The sequence below is a fragment of the Polypterus senegalus genome, chromosome 1 (assembly GCF_016835505.1).
Source record: "Polypterus senegalus isolate Bchr_013 chromosome 1, ASM1683550v1, whole genome shotgun sequence".
Classification (NCBI taxonomy): Eukaryota; Metazoa; Chordata; class Cladistia; order Polypteriformes; family Polypteridae; genus Polypterus; species Polypterus senegalus.
The window spans coordinates 140,113,112-140,133,947 of NC_053154.1; the positions used below are offsets into that span (position 1 = coordinate 140,113,112).

The 20,836-nt window shown below is 35.4% G+C and overlaps 1 protein-coding gene and 1 long non-coding RNA gene across 10 annotated transcripts in view; one reads left to right on the forward strand and one right to left on the reverse strand.

The window, feature by feature from the left end:
- LOC120532770 overlaps positions 1-13,871 on the forward strand; it is a 30,338-nt gene extending 16,467 nt beyond the window's left edge. Inside the window, exons 2-3 of the long non-coding RNA XR_005634361.1 lie at positions 8,954-9,038; positions 13,006-13,871. This is a non-coding gene — a long non-coding RNA (uncharacterized LOC120532770). The remainder of the gene's footprint in view (positions 1-8,953; positions 9,039-13,005) is intronic.
- Positions 1-20,836, reverse strand: part of mcf2l2 (MCF.2 cell line derived transforming sequence-like 2) — a 423,828-nt gene that overhangs the window by 61,577 nt on the left and 341,415 nt on the right. For all 9 annotated transcript variants that reach the window (XR_005634352.1, XM_039759102.1, XM_039759079.1 and 6 more), the window contains exons 21-23: positions 9,630-9,755; positions 3,310-3,531; positions 767-859 (exon numbers count right to left, since the gene is read on the reverse strand). Coding sequence is in view for 8 of the 9 variants with exons in the window: in XM_039759102.1 (XP_039615036.1) it covers positions 767-859; positions 3,310-3,531; positions 9,630-9,755 (441 nt within the window). In the remaining variant the exon portion in view is untranslated. The remainder of the gene's footprint in view (positions 1-766; positions 860-3,309; positions 3,532-9,629; positions 9,756-20,836) is intronic.

The window sequence follows — 20,836 nt, forward strand, 5'->3', positions numbered from 1 at the left end:
ATCAGTCAAATGATCACTTAAAATCAGAAGAGCTCCATTACAACAATGCGGAAAGTTAAGGTTTTTGATGCTAAAAATTTAAATATCAGAAATTTTTCAAGTTATTAACAGTATAAATATTAGTAGTGATTCATTGTAAGTTAACAATATTTATGCCAGTGTCCTTTCACTTAAAATCAATCTGTATTATTGAGCTTCTCCATTTTAATAATTACTAAAGAAGGCCTATTGTGGAAATATGAATTATAACCTATTCTAGCAATACATTTTTTTTTTAAAAGCTGGGAAAGGTGGCTAATGCCTTAAAATGGTAAATCATTTTCCTATACAAAAAAGACATTTGTTAAATGTTATTGAAAGAAGTGATTCATATTGTTTCAGAGTGACTTCTGACATGCTAGTAGATTATGGTGCACTGTCAACTCTATGCTTTAATAATAAAAATGTATCCCGCATTTTTGGAGAAGGAATATACAGTTTCACTTGATTAAATCTATGTTGTAAACCTTCTTATAGAATATATCTAACTGATTTTAAGGCACAGTGGCAGAATAAAGCTGATAAATAACAGGAAACTGCACGATTAGTGTAGTATAAACTTAATATAGTTGCAAAAGGAACCTTGGACAACTACAAGTAGACACACCATTACATTTGCCTAAATTAAATAAGAGTTACCAAACGTACAAATACAAGGTAAGAAGAATTCTATAATATCTAAGGAAAATAACCAATTTATTTATAGAAGTAATAAAATTAACTTTACCTGGATAATGTATACCTCTTCCCTACCATTATACCAAATTTCAAATTTTTTGTTGTCTCCTTTGACATTTTCTGTTATGCCAACTGAACTCATCTGGAAGAAATTAAACACCATGAGCTACTGACAAACAATGTGTTGAGAAACAAAATGAACTTTTAGCTATTTTAGATTATACCTAATATTTTCTGACAATGAGAAACAGCATTGTATAAAAATCTTTAGTTTTGAATCGTCAAAGTACAGTATATCACGGCAGAAATCATCACTTTGCTCAACTTGCTTTAATTCAATGAGCACTAAATAAATATTGTTATTTAATCTTACATACTATGCAGTGTTTATTCACAAAGAATCTAGACTTCTTTTTCTACACAGTTTGTGTTAATTTTAAATGGATACATTTGCCATTTTTGCCTTTCAATCTGCACTGAATAACCTAAAACAAAGTTAATATATGTTTTCAGAAAAGATCAGCATATTTATTAAAAATGAAAAATTAAAATCTCTAACTCATATAATTATTCAGACTATTAATACAGTACAGTACTTTGTAGAAGCCCTTTTGCAGCAATTACAACTTCAGATCTCCTTACAGTCTCTACAAGCTTTGCATACCTGGATTTGGGCAGTTTATCCCATTCTTCTTGGTTCTTGGCACATCCTCTCAAGCTTCATTAGACTGAATGTGAAGTGTCTTTAGATGGCCATCTTCTGGTCTATCCACAAATGTATATAGGATTTAAGTCAGGACTCTGACTGGGCCACCTGATGAGAGATCTGTCCCAAAGTCATTCTGGCATTTTCTTGGCTGTATGCTTTGAGCCACCGTTGTGCTAAAGGTGATCTAACAGACCAGTTTGAGGTCACATATAATCTGCAGTAGGTTTTCTCTAAAGAACATTCTACATATTGCTGCATTCATTTTTCCCTCAATTCTGACCAGTTTTTCTGGCTTTGCCACTGAGAAGCACCCCCTAATATGATTCTGTCACCACAATGCTTTACTGTTGGATTGGTATTAGGCAGGTGATAAGGAGTGCCTGGTCTTCGCCAGACAAAGTGCTTGGAAAGAGTTCAATTTTTTTCTCATTAGACAATAGACTGTCTTTATTCATGCTCAAAGAGTCGAGTCCAAGCAAGCTGTCATATGCCATACTCAAGAGTGACTTTCATCTAGCCACTCTATCCATGAATGCCTGTCTGGAGGAAGAGTAGCTGAGCTGTTTGATCTTCCAACAGGTTTCTCCCAGTTCAGCAGAGGATTTTCTGAAGCTCTGTTAGAGTGATTACTGGATGGGCAGCCAACTCCAGAAAGAATCCTGGTGGTTCCAAACTTCCTCATATACAGAAAACTACTGAGGTCACAGTGCTGGGAACACTCAAAACTTTAGAAGTGGTTGTATACCCTTGCCCTGATTTATGCTTCATCATAATTTTAGAGGTCTACAGAGAGCTCCTTGGGCTTCACAGCTTGGTTTTTGTCCTGACATGTAATATGAATTGTGAGACCTTATGTACACAAGTGTGTACCTTTCTAAATGATGTCCAGTCAATTCAATTTGCCACAGGTGGACAATCATGTTGTAGACACATATCATGGATAATTAAAGCAAACAAAATGTGCATAAGCCCAATTTGGAGTGCCACAATCAAAGGATCTAAATACTAATTTAACTGAGCGATTTACATTTTTGATTTTTAGTTTTCACTTTGTCATTATGGGCTATTCAGTGTAGACTGAAGGGCAAATATGGCAAATTTATGCATTTAAAATTAAATCGACTGTATAACACAAAAAAAAATCAGAAAATCAAAGGGTTTGAATAATTTCTGAATCCAGTGTATTTGTAGACAGTGTATTTAATTTTCATGAAATTTCAAGATGAATGTTTTTATAAGTGGCATGTAAAGAAAAACATAAATCCTTGAGTAGCAAAACACAGACCATACAATCTAACTTCAAATTTTAATAACTACAGTTTTGAATTGGAGTAAACAATGTCATATCCTGGGCTCCAGCCATTTAGGTAATGCATTAAACTTTCTTCCAGGAAAATAAATCCCTTTCAATAATGCAACAAAATTCAGAGTAGTGCTTCAGAATCAAGATGTTATCTTTTAAAACAAATTTCTGTTAGAGCTGAGACTGAGAGGGCTAAGTTAATATTTCCTTTCAGTTTGTTTAATTGTGTGAAATAAAATCAATTGCCAATACATTTTAAGGTAAATTGCAAAATGTCTGTATCATTTTAATAGCCCTAAGTGTTCCATCAAATTATAGTAATAAAATAATAGCAACAATATGTAAAGACTTCTGAATTTTATAGGTAAGATTAGGTTCAGATGGAACAAGTTAATTTTTAAAAATGCTATAAATCTTTAGAATAATCCTACTATTGTATGCACATTTTTTACATTTGATTTTTTTCATAGTAATTAGTTAAGAGTATATTATAATGAATATAACTTTAGCAAATGCTTGAACAGATGAAGAAAAGGTAGTATTCATTAAACCATTTTGTGTTCAACTTACTAACTTTTACCTTTAGGGAATGTTTAAAGCTGTATGATGGAGATTTTTCATGGCCATCCACAGTCTCGTCTCGCTTTTTACAGAATAGCAACATTTTATTGTAGAGGAACAAATGTCTCTGCATAGGTTTAAACCGTGCCAGGTCCTTCACCTTGTTATGACCTTTTTTGTGGTCTGTCCAAACATTGAAAGATCCCTGCATCAGTAGTTTGCCAAGATCATTTAGATTTCCCTAAGGAAAAATGAAAGTATTAAACTTATATAAAATGTTTCATATTAATTGGAGAGGGAAATTTAAAGTTTTAAATATTCTTACTAAAAGTGTTCTTTCTTCATTATAGACCAGAGGGCATGCTGGAATAATATCTTCAAATAAGTAGAACTAACACAATATATTGCAGTGCTATGCCTCTCCTAAAGAATTCAAAGCATTACTTCAGACCCACAGATAATTTACTGTGAATAAAGTGGTTCTATCAACTATGTTATTATTATTATGTTACTCTATGTATAAGAAACAGATATACTATTCTATTCTGACCACTGAGAGCTTTCCATAGAAGTCCAGACTTTAATAATGGACTTTTAGGGATGTTATAGAAGGGTACTCCGGTGTAGCCTGATTTAAACATTAAAGGTAAATAGATTATCCATCAAGTTTTAAAAGCGTTTAATGCAAGGAAAGTTGCTAAACCAGAGTGATAACCTGTGATGGAACCTATACAGACAAATATAGAAAACTAGCTAACCCGCGGCGTACCATACGCCGCATAATCAGGCCAGTTTTTTAATGATTTTAAAGCACATGGAGAAAATTAACATTTGAAAAATCAGTGATGTAATAAATCAGCAAGAAAAGCAACATTGTAACAATGCACAGAACGAACCAACACACAATCGTCCGTGACTGAAAACTGGTGGTCAGCCATCGCTCATGTGCCCACCTCCAACTCGTCACTTGAGTTGTTGTCGTCTTTGCACAGTCCAGATGCACCGTGTGACTCAAGTAGACTTTCCGTGTTCCTGCAGGAGCATCAAAGAAGGTGCATGTTTGTCGCGGATGCGAATTGCTGTATGTAGCGTGTAAAACAGTTTGCTATGGTGCACACAGTCGTGCGTCGTAACCAAAAACTCGGTTTTTAAAGACTGCTTACTTCTTGGAGTTTGTGCCTTAAGTGTCTTACTTGTCGGCGGCTTAGTGAATCCACGCCCCTCACGGCGTGTTTTCCATGGGTATCTTGCCTTAGTGAATCTATACTAATAAAAGGCAAAGCTAGCTCGCTAGCTAGCTAGCTAGCTAGCTAGCTCGCTTCGCTCACCTCACTCACTCACTCACTCACTCACTCACTCACTCACTCACTCACTCACTCACTCACTCACTCACTCACTCACTCACTCACTCACTCACTCACTCACTCACTCACCAACTTCCCGTGTAGGTAGAAGGCTGTAATTTGGCAGGCTCATTCCTTACAGCTTACTTACAAAAGTTAAGCAGGTTTCATTTCGAAATTCTACATGTAACGGTCATAACGGTCGATAACAGTCGACAACGTCCGCCATGTTAAACTTTCTTATTTATGGCCCCATCTTCACGAAATTTGGTAGGCGGCTTCCCTGCGCTAACCAAAACCGATGTACATACTTATTTCGATGGTATGACGCCACTGTCGGCCGCCATATTGAACTTTCCAAACGTCACTAATTCTCCAACTTCCCATGTAGGTAGAATGCTGAAATTTGGCAGGCTCATTCCTTACAGCTTACTTACAAAAGTTAAGCAGGTTTCATTTCGAAATTCTACGCGTAACGGTCATAAAGTTGACAACGTTCGCCATGTTGAACTTTCTTATTTATGGCCCCATATTCACGAAATTTGGTAGGCGGCTTCCCTGCGCTAACCGAAACCAACGTACATACTTATTTCGGTGGTATGAAGCACTTTGAGCTACTGTTTGTATGAAAATGTGCTATATAAATAAATGTTGTTGTATGATGCCACTGTCAGCAGCCATATTGAACTTTCCCACGTCACTAATTCTCCAACTTCCCGTGTAGGTAGAAGGCTGAAATTTGGTACTTATTTTGGTGGTATGATGCCACTGTCGGCCGCCATATTGAACTTTTCAACAGTCTTTGTTACTTATGGGCCCATCTTCAAGAAATTTGGTACGCGGGTTCCCAACACTAACTGAATCCTACTTACGTACATATATACGTCCATAGCCTGCTGCTTGGTCACCGTGTGAGGCGGCGTTGGGTCCCCCATCACAACGCCTCCCACGTTGTTGGCTGCCTGCCTATATAAGGCCGTCCATCGCATCAGTCTCTACATTCCCTTCCTTGCTTCGCCACGGGATTCACGTTTCCCTGCTGATAACTACAGCCTTTTTATTTAATCCACGGCTTCTCCGCTGTTTTATTGTTCATTTATTACGATTATAGTTATTGTGTAGGTATTTTAGACTTACTTTACATTGTTCAGGTACCCATTTCCTTTATCATTCCAACCATACCCGCATTAACATGTCTATCGAGGTGATCACCATTGATCAAAGAACTGTCACTTACCGAGTGGTTTCCATGCCCGGAGATGGCACCTACCTTTTCCATTCTCTTTGTTACATATTGCACGGCCATATCAGGCTCATTCTTGATATCCGGAGGAACATTGTGTCTTATGTATTGAATGACTGGGACAGGTTCAAGGTGTGGACTGATGACGGTACAGGAGATAATTATACTACACAGGAGCACTAGAAGAGTGAAATGCTTAAGCCCTTCACCTATGCATCTGCATGCGAGTTGATGGCTGCCGCTGAATTGTTTGGTTGTCGCTTTCAAGTGTACCGCAATGGCCAAATATTTTACACCTTTGGACAATCGCCAATGCCTCTTAAACATCTTAGATTCACAGATGACGATTTCAGTAGTGGACACTTTGATGTTTATGAATGTTCAAACTCTCAAAAGCTGGATGTGAAGTTATCGATGAAACTGGTTGTATACTTACAACGCTTGACAGATGCCGAATGTCTCTTCAACACAAGTCCTACAAATACTGTCGTAATTGAAACAAACCATGAAACTCAAACCGATTATGACAGCAGCAATCCAAGCTGTGAGATTTGAAACAAGATTACTGTTCACATGGCCAACTGTACGTTTTGCCCAGAGGGGACTGGGCGGTCTCATGGTCTGGAATCCTACAGATTTTATTTTTCTCCAGCCCTCTGGAGTTTTTTTGTTTTTCTGTCCCCCCTGGCCATTGAACCTTACTCTTATTCGATGTTAATTAATGTTGATTTATTTTGTTTTCTTATTGTGTCTTTTATTTTTTTATTCTTTATTATGTTAAGCACTTTGAGCTACTGTTTGTATGAAAATGTGCTATATAAATAAATGTTGTTGTTGTACGTTGCATGCTCAAGAGTAAACTCGGCGCACAGCTTGGTCATATTACAACTGAAGGGCCGAACTCACAATGTAGTATACAAAGAGATCCTTAACAAATAATTATTGGTATATTTTCCCTCAGTTTAAAAAGGTTTAATTTTCTTCTTAATAAAAATTTGAATGCAGTACTTCGCCGCTGCGAAGCGCGGGTATTTTGCTAGTTATATAAAATCATCATTAAAATGCCAACAAAATGAAGTCATTGAAGTAACAGAAAAAATAGCAAATGCTAAAACATGAATGGAGCACTATTTGATTACTCCTAACACATATAAGACTAAATCAAGTACTTAATAAACAACCAGCTGCAGTGTAAGAAACAATTCTATTTTACTCATCTACACCTGAATTAAGTACCTTAATTTAAATGTACTTAGTGTTTTTAACATATGGACCTAAGGATCTCCCAAGATGTAATAATATATGCTTACTCTGCTGAATATCAGGTCTAGGTCAAACACAATTACTTGACCTTTCCTCAAAAGGGAAAAAAAAAATTGGGCCCACTGCCAAAGTTTATAAGGTTTGTGAGGTGGTAGATGAGTTAGTGCAGAAAGAGGAATGAGGAGTGTGACCACAGTACAGAGGATTAAGGATATTTATTTGTAGAGTTTGTCTCATGTTTTCTTAAATAGCTAATTGTTTTATCTTGCACCTTATTTTTTGTCTTGTTACTTACTTAATAAATTTAATTATTAATTTAATCATTATTTTTTTTATGTTGTTATTAGAAAAGCTTTAGGTGTGGATTACCCGTTGTTGTGAAATGTAATCTTGTGGGTATTATTAGTCTTAGTGGGTGTGTCCTTAAGAGGTAAATCCTGACAGTCAGCACCTTAATGGCCATATCTTAATTATAATGTTAATGGAATTATACTGTTATGGTTTAATGTTAATCTGATTAAAATATCTATGTTTTACTGTGCATTTAACCTAAGATGTGTTTTAATGTATGTTAATGGTTTAATTATTTCTGTTGCAGTATTATACCTGGAAATGCTTTCAACAATTCTGAGCCTGTGCTCAGCAAAGAATGCTATGCAAATATAAATTAAATTTCACAAAAAATGTCTAAGATTTTCAAAACATATGCTTTTGTAATTGAAATGAAAGCATCATATAAAGTTTTTATAGAACTATATCATTCTTTTCAGAATTTATCGAACTTTAATGTGATGTTGTCAGATTTTCAGATTCTTATTCCTTTTTTAAATTATAAACTAAAATATCGAGAAAGTCATGGTTTTTAATATCAAGAAAGTCGTGGTTTTTATTTTTGATTGAGTAAACTTTCTTTCACAGGAACAAACTGTTAAAAAAATATCTATTCATAACACCAATGATTGTATTTAGATGATTTAATTAGCTGAAGGTCAAGTTACAATGACCCACTGCATGTCACTTTAGCTTTCACGTGATTTTTCCTGCTATTTAAATGAGTAATTTATTTTTAAAAGTTTTTTTTTTAATGTATAAGAATGTCAGTTAAAACGAATGGATTGTTTATTTAGTCTCATAAATACTCATCGAGCATAGTGGACCTCAGTTTAATGGGAATACTCCAATCTGTTAGAGTACAAATTTTATTCTCATTTCATGATATTTACTCCGTTAAATAATAATTAATTTTTCTTTTACGTATTTATTGAATTTTGTGATTTTTACTCCAATAAATAATTTTCTTTTTTATATTTACAGATTTTACTAATATTCTGGCTGCAACTGGGGGTTGGGCACCAAAGGCACAGGGGGGCTTGCCACCCTAGTATACTATAAATATAAAACACGTTTCATTTCCTTTAGAATTTCTGGCACATGGGAAGATCATATACAACAGGTACATGCAGTGCTACTGACACTGAGTGAAGCCAGCCTAAAAATTATAACAGAGGTGAAGTATTTGGCTTACTTAGTGGGCAGATGCACTGTACGTCCACAATGCCCCATAGTGAACTGGCCCTGTCCGAAAAATAAGAGACATGTCCAAGCTTTCTTAGGACAAGTGGAGTACTATCGCCAGTTTATACCATGTTTTTCTGAGAGACCTTCTCCTTAAACAGATTTGACAAAGAAATGGGCTCCCAAGTCACTGGCCTGGGACGAAAAAACAGAACCCGCATACTGTGACCTAAAACAGGCCCTCACTTCAATACCCATTCTAATAACTCCTGATTCTTTCCTTGCCTTTTATTTTGCAGACAAGTGCTTTGGACACAGGTTTGGGTGCTACGTTGAATACCCCATAATATATCTAAGTTGGAAACTGGTGGATCAGGAAACAAGGTATGTGGTGCTGGAGAGCGGCCCTAGAAATCAAATGGGCTATTAACCATCTTGGGTATTACCTTTTGGGATGCAAGTTCACCCTCGTCACATATCATGACCCATTACAATGAATAGCCTTGCACAAGGAGTCAAATCTCTGCATGACCAGATAGTTTCTTGACCTGCAGCCTTTCAGGTTCAAAGTATTTTACCGCCAAGGTGCTCTCCATGACAAAGCCATGAATTCACAGCTCCGATCATCCAATCCAATGGATCAGGGTTAGGGGGTGGGGAGTACTATCATGAGTGTGTATTTGTGGACCAGCTTAAGGGTTTTGGGGATTGCAATTCTCTGCCGAAACATGAGGGGTCGCTGTACAATAACTATCTTCTCCTTCCGCCACCTTGGGCAGTCCAACTGATTCCTCAGTACGGCTCAACATTGCTCTGTATAACGTGTTTTGTTTAGTGCCTTTTGCGTACCTTATAATATACCGGGTTTGCCTTCAACATGTCCCAGATCTCTTTTTTTGTCCATTTGTCTTATAACATTACATATCCACAACTACTAAACAGGCTGATGTACATTTAAATACATGCAAAGCATACCTCAAATCCTGTAATAGCAATCTGATGCATGGAGTCATTCACTGACTTGATTATATCCAAAACTGTAGCCAGAGCTTCCTCAAGTTCCAAAGTCCCTTCTGAATTCTTACTGCATTTCAGCAGTTCCTGGTTAAAATTAAATTGAATATTATGCATTGCTCACAATAAAATATACATTTCCTATATAAAGGCACATAGAATACAAAGAAGCATTTACCCTACTAGGCCACAAACAACCTATGGTGGCAGAGTTGAAAGTTACCACAAATCTTGAAACAAAAATCAGTCGATCACAGAATACAGTCATGCATACACACTTCCTTATACAGAGCTACTTTAAAGACAGCAGTCAACATAAATTGCATGTCTTGAGGAATTGAATTAAAAAATTGAGCAGCCAGAAAAAAAACACTCAGTCTAACATTGGGAAAACAGGCACATTCAACATATACAGTGATTTTGCTGAAAGTCTTTGAAGCTATAGGCAACAATGATAGCTACTATAGGAACATTCATGCAATTCTTACTAACATGTCAACATTACTTGTTTAAAATCCTTCTAGGTAGCTTGGCTGCATTACAAGCTTTAAGTTTGCTCAGAATCAGAATTTTCCCAGAATGGTGTGTAAATCACTTCTAAATTATTGTTTTCTGTATTTACTAGGGTGTAGGACATTTTAATACTTTAAAAAAGGTACTCAGTTAATGACACAATGATTTGTTTAGATACTAATATTTTCACTTTAACTTAATATATATATATATATATATATATATATATATATATACACACACATACACACACACACAGACACTATAAGTCCTCATGGTGGAGGACAAACTTTTGTGGAACAGGTTTTTGTATCCAAGGAGATGATGGTATATTAATACATAAGTTGGAATACCTTGTTTTGTGTATGGATGCCCAGCAACATAGTCTTGTTTTGCGCAAACTGTAATAACTGATGTAATGCCATATTCCTTTACAGTCTTGTGGTGAAATGAAGACTATGTTTGTTACAATTACTGGTAATTTAAGATTTCCAAATCTACATGTTTTAAAGTGTTAGACATTGTTTAATTTAATTAATAACCTAGTGAACAGTGAATATGAATTCAAAGTAACTGCAAAACAAAATGATGATACATTTTCTCTAATTTTAATCAGATTTCTTAGACAACTATTTTTATTATTACAAATAAAGTCTTTTTTTAATTTTTAAAAAAATAAAACAAAAAAACAGCAGCAACAATAACTTGGAGAACAAATAAAGCAGAATTGTTAAAAAGAAAACTAAGCAACAAGTTATGATGTAGAGTAATGTAAAATAATTATGTGCAGTTCAGAAGAACCACTGGTGCCACACTTTTTAAACAGCACTCTAGCTATATAAAAAGTTTGACTGGGTTGGATAATGGTAAGAGGACGGTCTACAAAATGCTCAGCTCTCAGCAGCACGTCTGTCAAGGCTGAAAACAAGAAAGTGCTAATAACTGGAAATCCCATAGTGCAGAATGTAAGCAGTTGAAGTAAAATGATTTCCCGGGGAAAAGGTATCTGACACTGGTGCTAAACTGAACTTCCAAGTCGACGATCACCCATCCACCTTATTGTTACATGTTGGAACTAACAATATTATTTTGTACCAACCTGACTTATTAAAGAGAATTTTCATGTGTCTGTGTATCAAAGCTAAATGAAAATGTTGAAAACTTAAAACTTGGTAAGGAACAAGACACAAATTAACATTTTGAGGTCAAGTTTGTAGATAAAAGGCTCCAAAACAATGGAAGAATCTAATTATATAAAGGATACCCTCAGATTTTTCAGATGTCTCCAATTTTAAATGTAGGCTGAAGATTCACTATGTTGGTAAGTCAAACTCTGATTAGAACTGCAGATTAGCTGGGCATACTGCATGCCAGTTTGTTAGTCATCTCTATAAAAATAATTGTGTTTCTCATTTTTTTTCACTGCTGTTTTCCTGCCCATGGGAAATACACCTGAAATACTGGGGGCTTTGGAATAAAAGATAGATTATCTAATATGACAACAGAATCTCTCTAACACATATGTGTACTGTAGAATGTCCAGGATAGGGTTGGCCAGGGTCTCAAGTACTGTAACTGTCTGAATTTGTAATATGACTATATCCATTATAGCTGACTGTGGACTCCCTAGAGATTTGTTTTCTCCAGGGATATTGCTGACTGGAGTTTTCACTTCACTCTCTTCCACCGTCAACTCACCATACTTCTTCAATGATATTAAAGGACAGATAGAGCACTGTGAGGTTCCATTTACGTTAATCAGTTTACAACTGGTAATAATTTGTAAAGTTATAATTACATTTTACCTGAGAATGTGTTACAGCATTTTGAACCTGCAGTCAGTGAAGAACACTATACAAAAATAAACTGAATTGCATCCAAGTAACTATAGACCACTAAGCTTAACATGCATCATGGGTAGATTGATGGAACACATTATTAAGGGAAAAATTGTGCATTGCATGTAAACAATGACTTCTCTGAACCAGTTCCACCTGTTAACCTACTGGATATAATAAGGTACATTTAGTAAAGATAAAGGTTAAAATAAGAAGATAGGATTTCCAACCATTAAAAGAAAAATTCTGGCTAGTAAAAGAGGGTTTAATTAAAAGGTCTTTTGCTGTTCCATAATAAAACCGGATAGGAGACATCTAACCACCAATACTTGATTTATAGGGAAGTGGAAGAATTGCATTAATTATACAAAGGCACAAACAAGTTTTAATAATAGCTTCCAGAAATCTGAAAGCAACTCAGTGACAAACCATTAGGACAAGGTGACTTATGAGGAGTTAAGTGCTTGTTTCAGCTCATTCCATGGAATGGGAGAACCTAGCATAGAGATACTGTCTGCTGTTAACCTAGAAGAAATTATTTTGTAATTGGCGAAGGACTTAGATTTTCAGTGAAAAGTTCAGAATAAAATTTCGAAAAGATAATTAGGGGTTAATTATGATGTTGCTCACTTTGTCATTAATATATTACTGACGTATTGATGCAAAAGTCCAATTTCTCCATAGTTTAAGAGCTCAAAGTGTACTAGGCTTAGTTCTGAGTGCACAGTAATGTGCCCTGGTACAATGATTCTGAAATTTTGCATTTTGCATAGGCAGGAAATTGAATTCAAATTGTATGTTAGTAATGACTATTACGTAATCCCGGTATGACACACAACAGCGTGAATCTTCCAAGGATTCACAAACTAATCCTAAAATTACACACTGTACCATGGCCATCTATACATATGCAGGGTCATCACCTGAATTAGTTTTATTAACTATAAATTCCTTCTTTTGCCACTAGCTTTTTTTTTTTTTTTTAGAATATTCAGGATTGTAGAAACCAGGAATGAAATTTCAGCGCACAGTGCAAGAATGATACAGGAGCATGTATAAGACAGCTGGCACGAGACAGTGATCTGACAGTGATGTGGAGTTGATGCTAATGCTAGTAAAGAGTGAGGCCAACAACTGTGAAATAAATACACGGCATGATCAATCCTTGTTCTAGATTTATGATGAGAATAAAAGACGAGAACATTTTGGCAGCAGGATTAAAGTCTATATGAATAATCAAACCCAAACCCGTAACTGCACTGACTGCAGAGGAACACAGCAGATTTGAGTGGAATTGGAATTACCTTGTATCTGGACAGGGTAAATTAATGGGAGGACCAGCAGAAGACAAGAGATGGGAGTGATTCCATTCCCCATATGCCTGGTGGCAGTGGTCCTTTACAAAGAACCTAGCTGGGACCCAGGGTTGCTTGGGAGATGGAGTTTAGAAGTCAGCCCTGTTAGGGTTCCTGGGGATCGAAGGAGGGCACTGTTGGGGTAGGACCGCCCTACTTTCCATATGGCCCAGCAGTACTCCATGGAAGACATGGCATGGCACTGGAAGGTTTCGTTGCTTCAACAAAAAAGGGAACCAGCTGCCTTATGTAATTGAGTCAGAGTTGGGAGGCAGGAGGCAACACTCAAAGGGAGGTAGAGAGGAGGAAGAATTAATTTGTTCTGTATAATTGTGGCTTATTACTGGACCATCTCTGTACAGGTGCTTCTATTGAATAAATATTCTTTATTTTCTAACTCAATGTGTGCTGTATTGCTGTGTCTGTTAATGAAGAATAACAGAATTATATTCAGCATATTATTTTGCAAGATTAATTATAGTTTTGCAGTAAAAGCAGCAAAGTGGTCACATTTGGGGAACAAAACCATGTATGTAAGTTAAAAATCTATCGCTTTATAATTGCATTGAATTGTGCAGTGTCTCAAGACAATGTCTACATCTTAACACAGTAAGGAAGTGTTTTAAGCTCCTGTGAGCTTCACTTTTGATCATCTTGATATTCCTTCAGTTCGCACTGAAAAGTAGAAAGCTCAGTCTGGAAACTCATTTGATTGAGTTACACATATACCTGCCAAGTTTTTTTTTCTGAAATAATATGGTTTATACTGTTGAGCAGTGGCAGTACCTGCTGCACGGTACCCACTTCAAACTGAAATGACGAGAAATTCTAAGGTTTCTTGAGATTTCTGGACTTTAACACTGAAGGCATCTTCAGAATCCAAAAAGTAAATTTCAAAAATTCAACTTACATGTTTAAAATGAAGACATTACAAGCAGCCCTGAGGAGATAACTCAGCATGCACACACTATTTACTGGACATACCCTAGTTCCAGAGTGTGTAAAATGTATATCCACCATGTTAAGAACCTCAAAGTGCTCCTTCCATCTCTCTATGTTATTTGCATTTGAGGTCAATATTTACTCACTCTGAGAACAGCCTGAATGACATCCTTTTTACTTCTACTCAGTCTTAGAATTTGTGTTTAGGTTCAGAAAGAACTAAGGTTCTTTAAGTGGGTAGTAATTCTGTATAGGCATTATCAAATACTTTTATCTAGAAAAACTTAAATACCCTAAAATATGAAATATCCTCAGCTCTTTAAAAAAAAAAAAAAAAAGCCTAATTTTTAACTCGGGTGTTGCTGCTGACGTGTTTAAACTTTAGTCATCATATTTCTGTGCAATCTAAATAAAGAATGTTTACTCAATCAGCATCTTCAAAAGTTATTTCAAGCAGAACTGACGACAGTAATATTTAACAAACTGACTATTCGAATCATTCACTTAATACTTTACAGTTAATTCAAAATGGATTATAACTAATAAATATGACATACACCACGCACTACCAGTTCTTAAATCAAATATTTTTAAGCAAAATTCGTGTGAAACTGAAAAGAAACCAACAGCACATATTTACAGAAAAATCACAAATACATATGGAACACAGACCGTGTAATTGAACAAGACTTTGTATTACTGTAAAAAACCCTGCTAACCAGTGCACCACTAGGTTTCCTTCATCTGAAAAAAGTAATTATGTTTCATAAAACCGAGTCATAATACATTCTGAATAAATAGACTGCAGTGAAAATCACATTTAATTAAATTGTATATTGTATATTCTATTATACATTTTATTGGTGTAATACTTAAAGCCCTTAACTATTTTGCTGTTGCGGGTATTATATTACTGTCATTATTCTGAGGGGAACATGCAAATAAGAATTTCATCAAATTGTTCTACAAATGACAATAAATTTGAACTTTCACCTGATTCATCAAAAGAAATATTCACAAACTTTCAAAACTGGGTTAATTTTATGTGACACTAACTCTACTAGTTTTTGGAGTGTTTGACTTTATGTTTACTATGGTTTGTTAAATTATATGAATGGTTCCACCAAAACACAGACAAACATTTGAAAATTCTTCACACAACTTAGTTTCCTCTTATGGTGAAAAACCTGGTCATTCTGTGGTATGAGCAGCTAAATTTCCTACTGACAGTGACTCATGCATATATCACTAATAATATCTTTTTGTGGAAAAACATACCAATTTACAATTAAAAAGGTCTCAAAATGTTTAAAGGTGTTCTTTTCAATTTTTTATTTAAGAGTTTTTATTTTCTTATTCTGATAATAACTTCACAACTTGGGTAGCAAGAGGAAGCATTTCTCCTGGTTCAATGGTTGTGAGCAGAATGAATATGAGAAAAAAGGGAGAGACTTTTCTGAAAACACCAAAAAACAATCAAAAGAATATATTACTGAAAATAGTCTTGATTTGAAGATAATGTTGGTTAAATGATCACATAATTTAACAAAAATTGTATGAAATTTTTAAATTAAATTACCACCATTAGAATAGCATCTACACTATGTTTTTCTTGTGTTGAACCATCGCAGAATAATTTTGGGTTTCAGCATCTTTTATTTTCTACCCTTAACTTCATTCCCGTCACTTTACAGCAATATTATGAAATATTTAAATAAAACTGCACATAAGGAAATACATTAAAAGAATAGCCATAAAACTTTAAACGACAGCCACAGATAACACTCAAGTTACTGTTTCATTTGAGGATGGAGGATTTTATATATTACAGTTTCATGCTCAGCACTGTGTTTGCAAAAAGCAACATAAAACACAATTCATACAACCTTGCAGTTAACATTTGTAAAAATATTAAAAACTAACCTAACAGTGTGATAAATGTATTATTAGGCAGATGTGCACAAATTAAAAGCTTTATATAGAGTATATAGCTAAAAAAGGCAAGTTGATCTTTTTCATTCTTTGAGATTTGTTTATTGTTTATACAAATGTCATTGTCTGTTGTTGCATGGCAAGAATTTTACCTATATAACATTGTATTCTATATCAGCAAGTCATAACATGTACTCCAGATATTACGGCCTCTTTTGAATGAGGCATTGTGTCACTCTGTGAAAACAAAACAACTAGACCTCTCCAACTGCAACATAGCAACAAACATTACAAAGGTATGTGCGCTGATTAGAATGCATTTCGCATTGTTCCACATACTTAAGGGTCAGCTACAATTTCTTATGAGTTAGCATTTGCTACCAAGGCAAGTATCCCATATCTCTGGGTCTGCTTAAATATCCAAAATGTTTGCTTTTTAAATTACCTTACCTGGGCATGTTTTTGATAATACCACAGAATACAAGTGATTCAAATTAAATGATTATAGACGTATACAGAAAATACTCTTTTCACATTAAAATATATCTACTATACGATATGTAAAGTTTTTCACCATTTTTATCATGAATACATGTCCTACTATGTCACTCTATATAATATGTTTTCTACTTAAAGTAAATAACAGAAAATGTCAAAAAAATCAATATCTTGCATTCTATACAGTTATTTCCTATAATGAATACCACTAAAACTACAGTCCAGAGGTACTTCCAAGGAATAAAGAAATGCCTTATAATGTGAATTTAGCTGTAGGGAATAAACAAGTCATAAAAGTCTCTATTACATATTGAATACTTTTTTATGTGTTAACTAAAGAGGTCTTTATAAGGCTATCGTCTGTAAATAAGAACATAAAAATGTTGATGGGAACAGGAAATTCAGTCATTCTTAGCTAGTCAATACCTATTCACCAAATACATTAAAAGAGTAAGTTGAAAATACTACCATCGTTCATCCTACTTCCCTTCGTCAGCCCCTTCATTCCATATACAGTAGCTCATACTCCTCACTCCAAAAATCACCTATTTCCATTGTCTTGACTTTTTCTTTTTTGATATGAAGAACAAAATAACTGTTATTTTGTAGAGGTCTCAAACAGGTGCTGTACACTTACAGCATATCCTCTCGATTCGGACTTGACAATGCATTATTACATAACACAACATTCTTTTAGACTTCTTAAAGGCTTCCAGTTGTAAAAAGTAGTAAGTCTGTACCTCATCAGTGCTTTATATGAGGTGCATTCAGTGTGTAACACTATCTAATATTTTAACTTTGTATATGTAGAGCCTTACTTTATAAATGTATGTAAAACCTTAATTTATACTTCATACTAGTCAAGTATGGTTTTGTACAGGACTTGTAACAATGTCAAAGATGTATTTTTGGGGGGGTTTTGGGACTTGAACTTCACCAAAATATATCTTATCATAGTTTCAAATTATTTATCACAGATGGAATTATGATGACTGCACTGCTCTCATAAAATTGTAGAAAATCTGGGAATCAGCCTCTTCATTTCACACTCCCAGGTCAGTGATTAATCTATTTAGTGTTTCCTGGTACTTTTTAAGCTTGCTGTGCTTGGTGCAAACCATGGAAGGTGACGAATGGACATCCCAAATACAGAAGAACCTAGGTTCACGACCATAATTCGTTCCAATCGATTTGGTCGTGAACCGAAGCAATTTCCCCCTTAGGATTGTATGTAAATACAATTAATCCGTTCCAGACCATACAAACTGTATGTAAATATATATTTTGTTTAAGTTTTTAAATAAAAATATAGTTAATTAAAACATAGAATGTACAGCGTAATAGTAAACTAAATGTAAAAACATTGAATAACACTGAGAAAACCTTGAACAACAGAGAAAACTAACACTGCAATAGTTCGCGCTATAGTGCTACCAACCGCTGACTAAAAGCACTTTTTTTAATGAGTTTTAAGCACAGGGAAAAAAATGAACATTTGAAAAAAATCCGTAATTTAATAAACCACCAAGAAAAATAACATTGCAACAATGCACGCTACGAACCGATCGCTGGAAACAGAGGTAAAAACAAAATCAAGCCCAGTGCATTCTTTAACTGCCTTCCTACCTTAATGCGTCCAGCTCTCTCTCACGCTGCCTGTGTGTCTACGTCTCTCTCGTGCTGCCTCTGTGTGTGTGTGCGAGTCTCTCTCGCGCTGCCAGTGTGTGTCGCGCTCTCTCACTCGCTGCACAGGAAATGCACAGGGAGAGACTGAACATGTACAAACCGAAAGGGAAACTGGCTTGTTCGTATACCGTTTGTGTGGTCATGAACCGAGGCAAAAGTTTGGCGAACTTTTTGGACGTGTACCAAGACGTTCGTGAACCGAGATTCCACTGTTCCATGTTCCACTGTACATGTTCACTTTGAATGACTCCTCTCAATCCATAAAGCAGCTCTTAGCACCTGCTTTAACAGGATGGCCAGGTAAAATGTCTGCAAAACCACATCCACTGCACTTATTCCTTGGTAAATCTTGTGATCATCTCTAACTTCAAGTGAGATAAAGGTCGAGGGTACTTAAACTCCTCCTTTTCTTTGGTCAGCTTCATGCATCTCACTTGTAGAGAAGAAGCCATTATATTCCTGGAGAGGACTATGACTTTACATTTGGGAAATTTAAGTTTCATTGCAATTGTATCACAGGCAGCTGCAAACAGTTCCAGTGCATTCCAGCGACTGTGGTCTGATAAGACAGAGAGAACAATATCATTTTTTAAATAGTATACAGGTGCTGGTCATAAAATTAGAATATCATGACAAAGTTGATTTATTTCAGTAATTCCATTCAAAAAGTTAGATTCATTCATTACATACAGACTGATGTATTTCGTCTTTTGGACAACTGTCAAGTCAGCAGTCTTCCCCATGATTGTGTAGCCTACAGAACTAGACTGAGAGACCGTTTAAAGGCTATTGCAGGTGTTTTGAGTTAATTAGCTGATTACAGTGTGGCACCAGGTGTCTTCAATATTGAACCTTTTCACAATATTCTAATTTTCCAAAATACTGAACTTTGGACTTTCATTAGTTGTCAGTTATAATCATCAAAATTAAAAGAAATAAACATTTGAAATACATCAGTGTGTGTGTAATGAATGAATCTAATATACAAGTTTCACTTTTTGAATGGAATTACTGAAATAAATCAACTTTGTCATGATATTCTAATTTTATGACCAGCACCTGTAGTTGCAACCCTTAAATTCCCAAACTGGATACTATCCAAGAGTCTTCTGCTCTTTGATACCCTATCCATGAAGATCATGGAAAGCAGAGGACAGAAGATGCACTTTTGCCAGTAGCCAACACCTATATTGAATAGACATGACCTTATACCAAGTATGCAAACACAGCTATTGCCCTACAAATGCAGTAATGCAGGGTAAACACTCATAAGCTTTTCAAGTCCATAAAGCATGTTTATTATAGATTTACATAAAACCCAAATCTCTTTAAACATCTTTGTAAGGACAAAGAGGTCATCCAATGTTTGACTACTTCACCTTTTAAAAAATAGGGAACACCAGTCCAATTTGTCAATTTAAAGACACTGTCCCACACTTTCATGGAATACAAATGCACCATGAAACTAAAGTCTCAAAATGATGATGCCCATTAAAACAGACAAACACAAATTGGCAATACAATGTGGAATCACAAAATAATGATGAAATTGTTTAATAAGAAAAATAATTTTAATCTATACTAATAAAAGGCAAAGCCCTCACTGACTGACTGACTGACTCACTCATCACTAATTCTTCAACTTCCCGTGTAGGGCAAATTTGGCTCATTCCTTACAGCTTACTTACAAAAGTTGGGCAGGTTTCATTTCGAAATTCTATGAGTAATGGTCATAACTGGAACCTATTTTCTCCCATATACTCTAATAGATTGCAGCTCGATGGCCGTGGGAGGTGGAGTTGCGTCCCGCGTCATCACACCTCCCACGTAATTGAGTGCCTGCCCATATAAGGTCAATATTCGCAGGTGAATGACTGTGCTTATGCAAACCACCTTCGATGAATGTACTCCGAGCGGCTCACGTGAACTGACTGTGAACGTAGTACGCATACAAGCATATTCATAAGTGCAGCTACTGCGGAAACAATGCACACGATGGAAAAAGTCAACGTCCAGCTAAAGGAAGACAGTGTAAAAAAAACCCATGCATGCAGTGTGCGATGTCTCAGATAAGAGTACCGATTTGGGTAGTGAACACTTCGATGAATGAAACCTGTTATCCTTACAACGGTTGACAAACACGGAATGTAACTTAAATAAAACACATCCTCCAAATACAAACCTGACTGAAAGAAATAATGATAATCAAATCCTTCATGACAGCAACACTCATAACAGTCACAAAATAATTATATTTACAATCATGTTACGTTATTTTTAAAATGTTCCCTTTTCTTTTTCATTACTTCTTTAACACACTACTTCTCCACTGCAAATCGCAGGTATTTTGCTATATATATATATATATATATATATATATATATATATATATATATACACACAC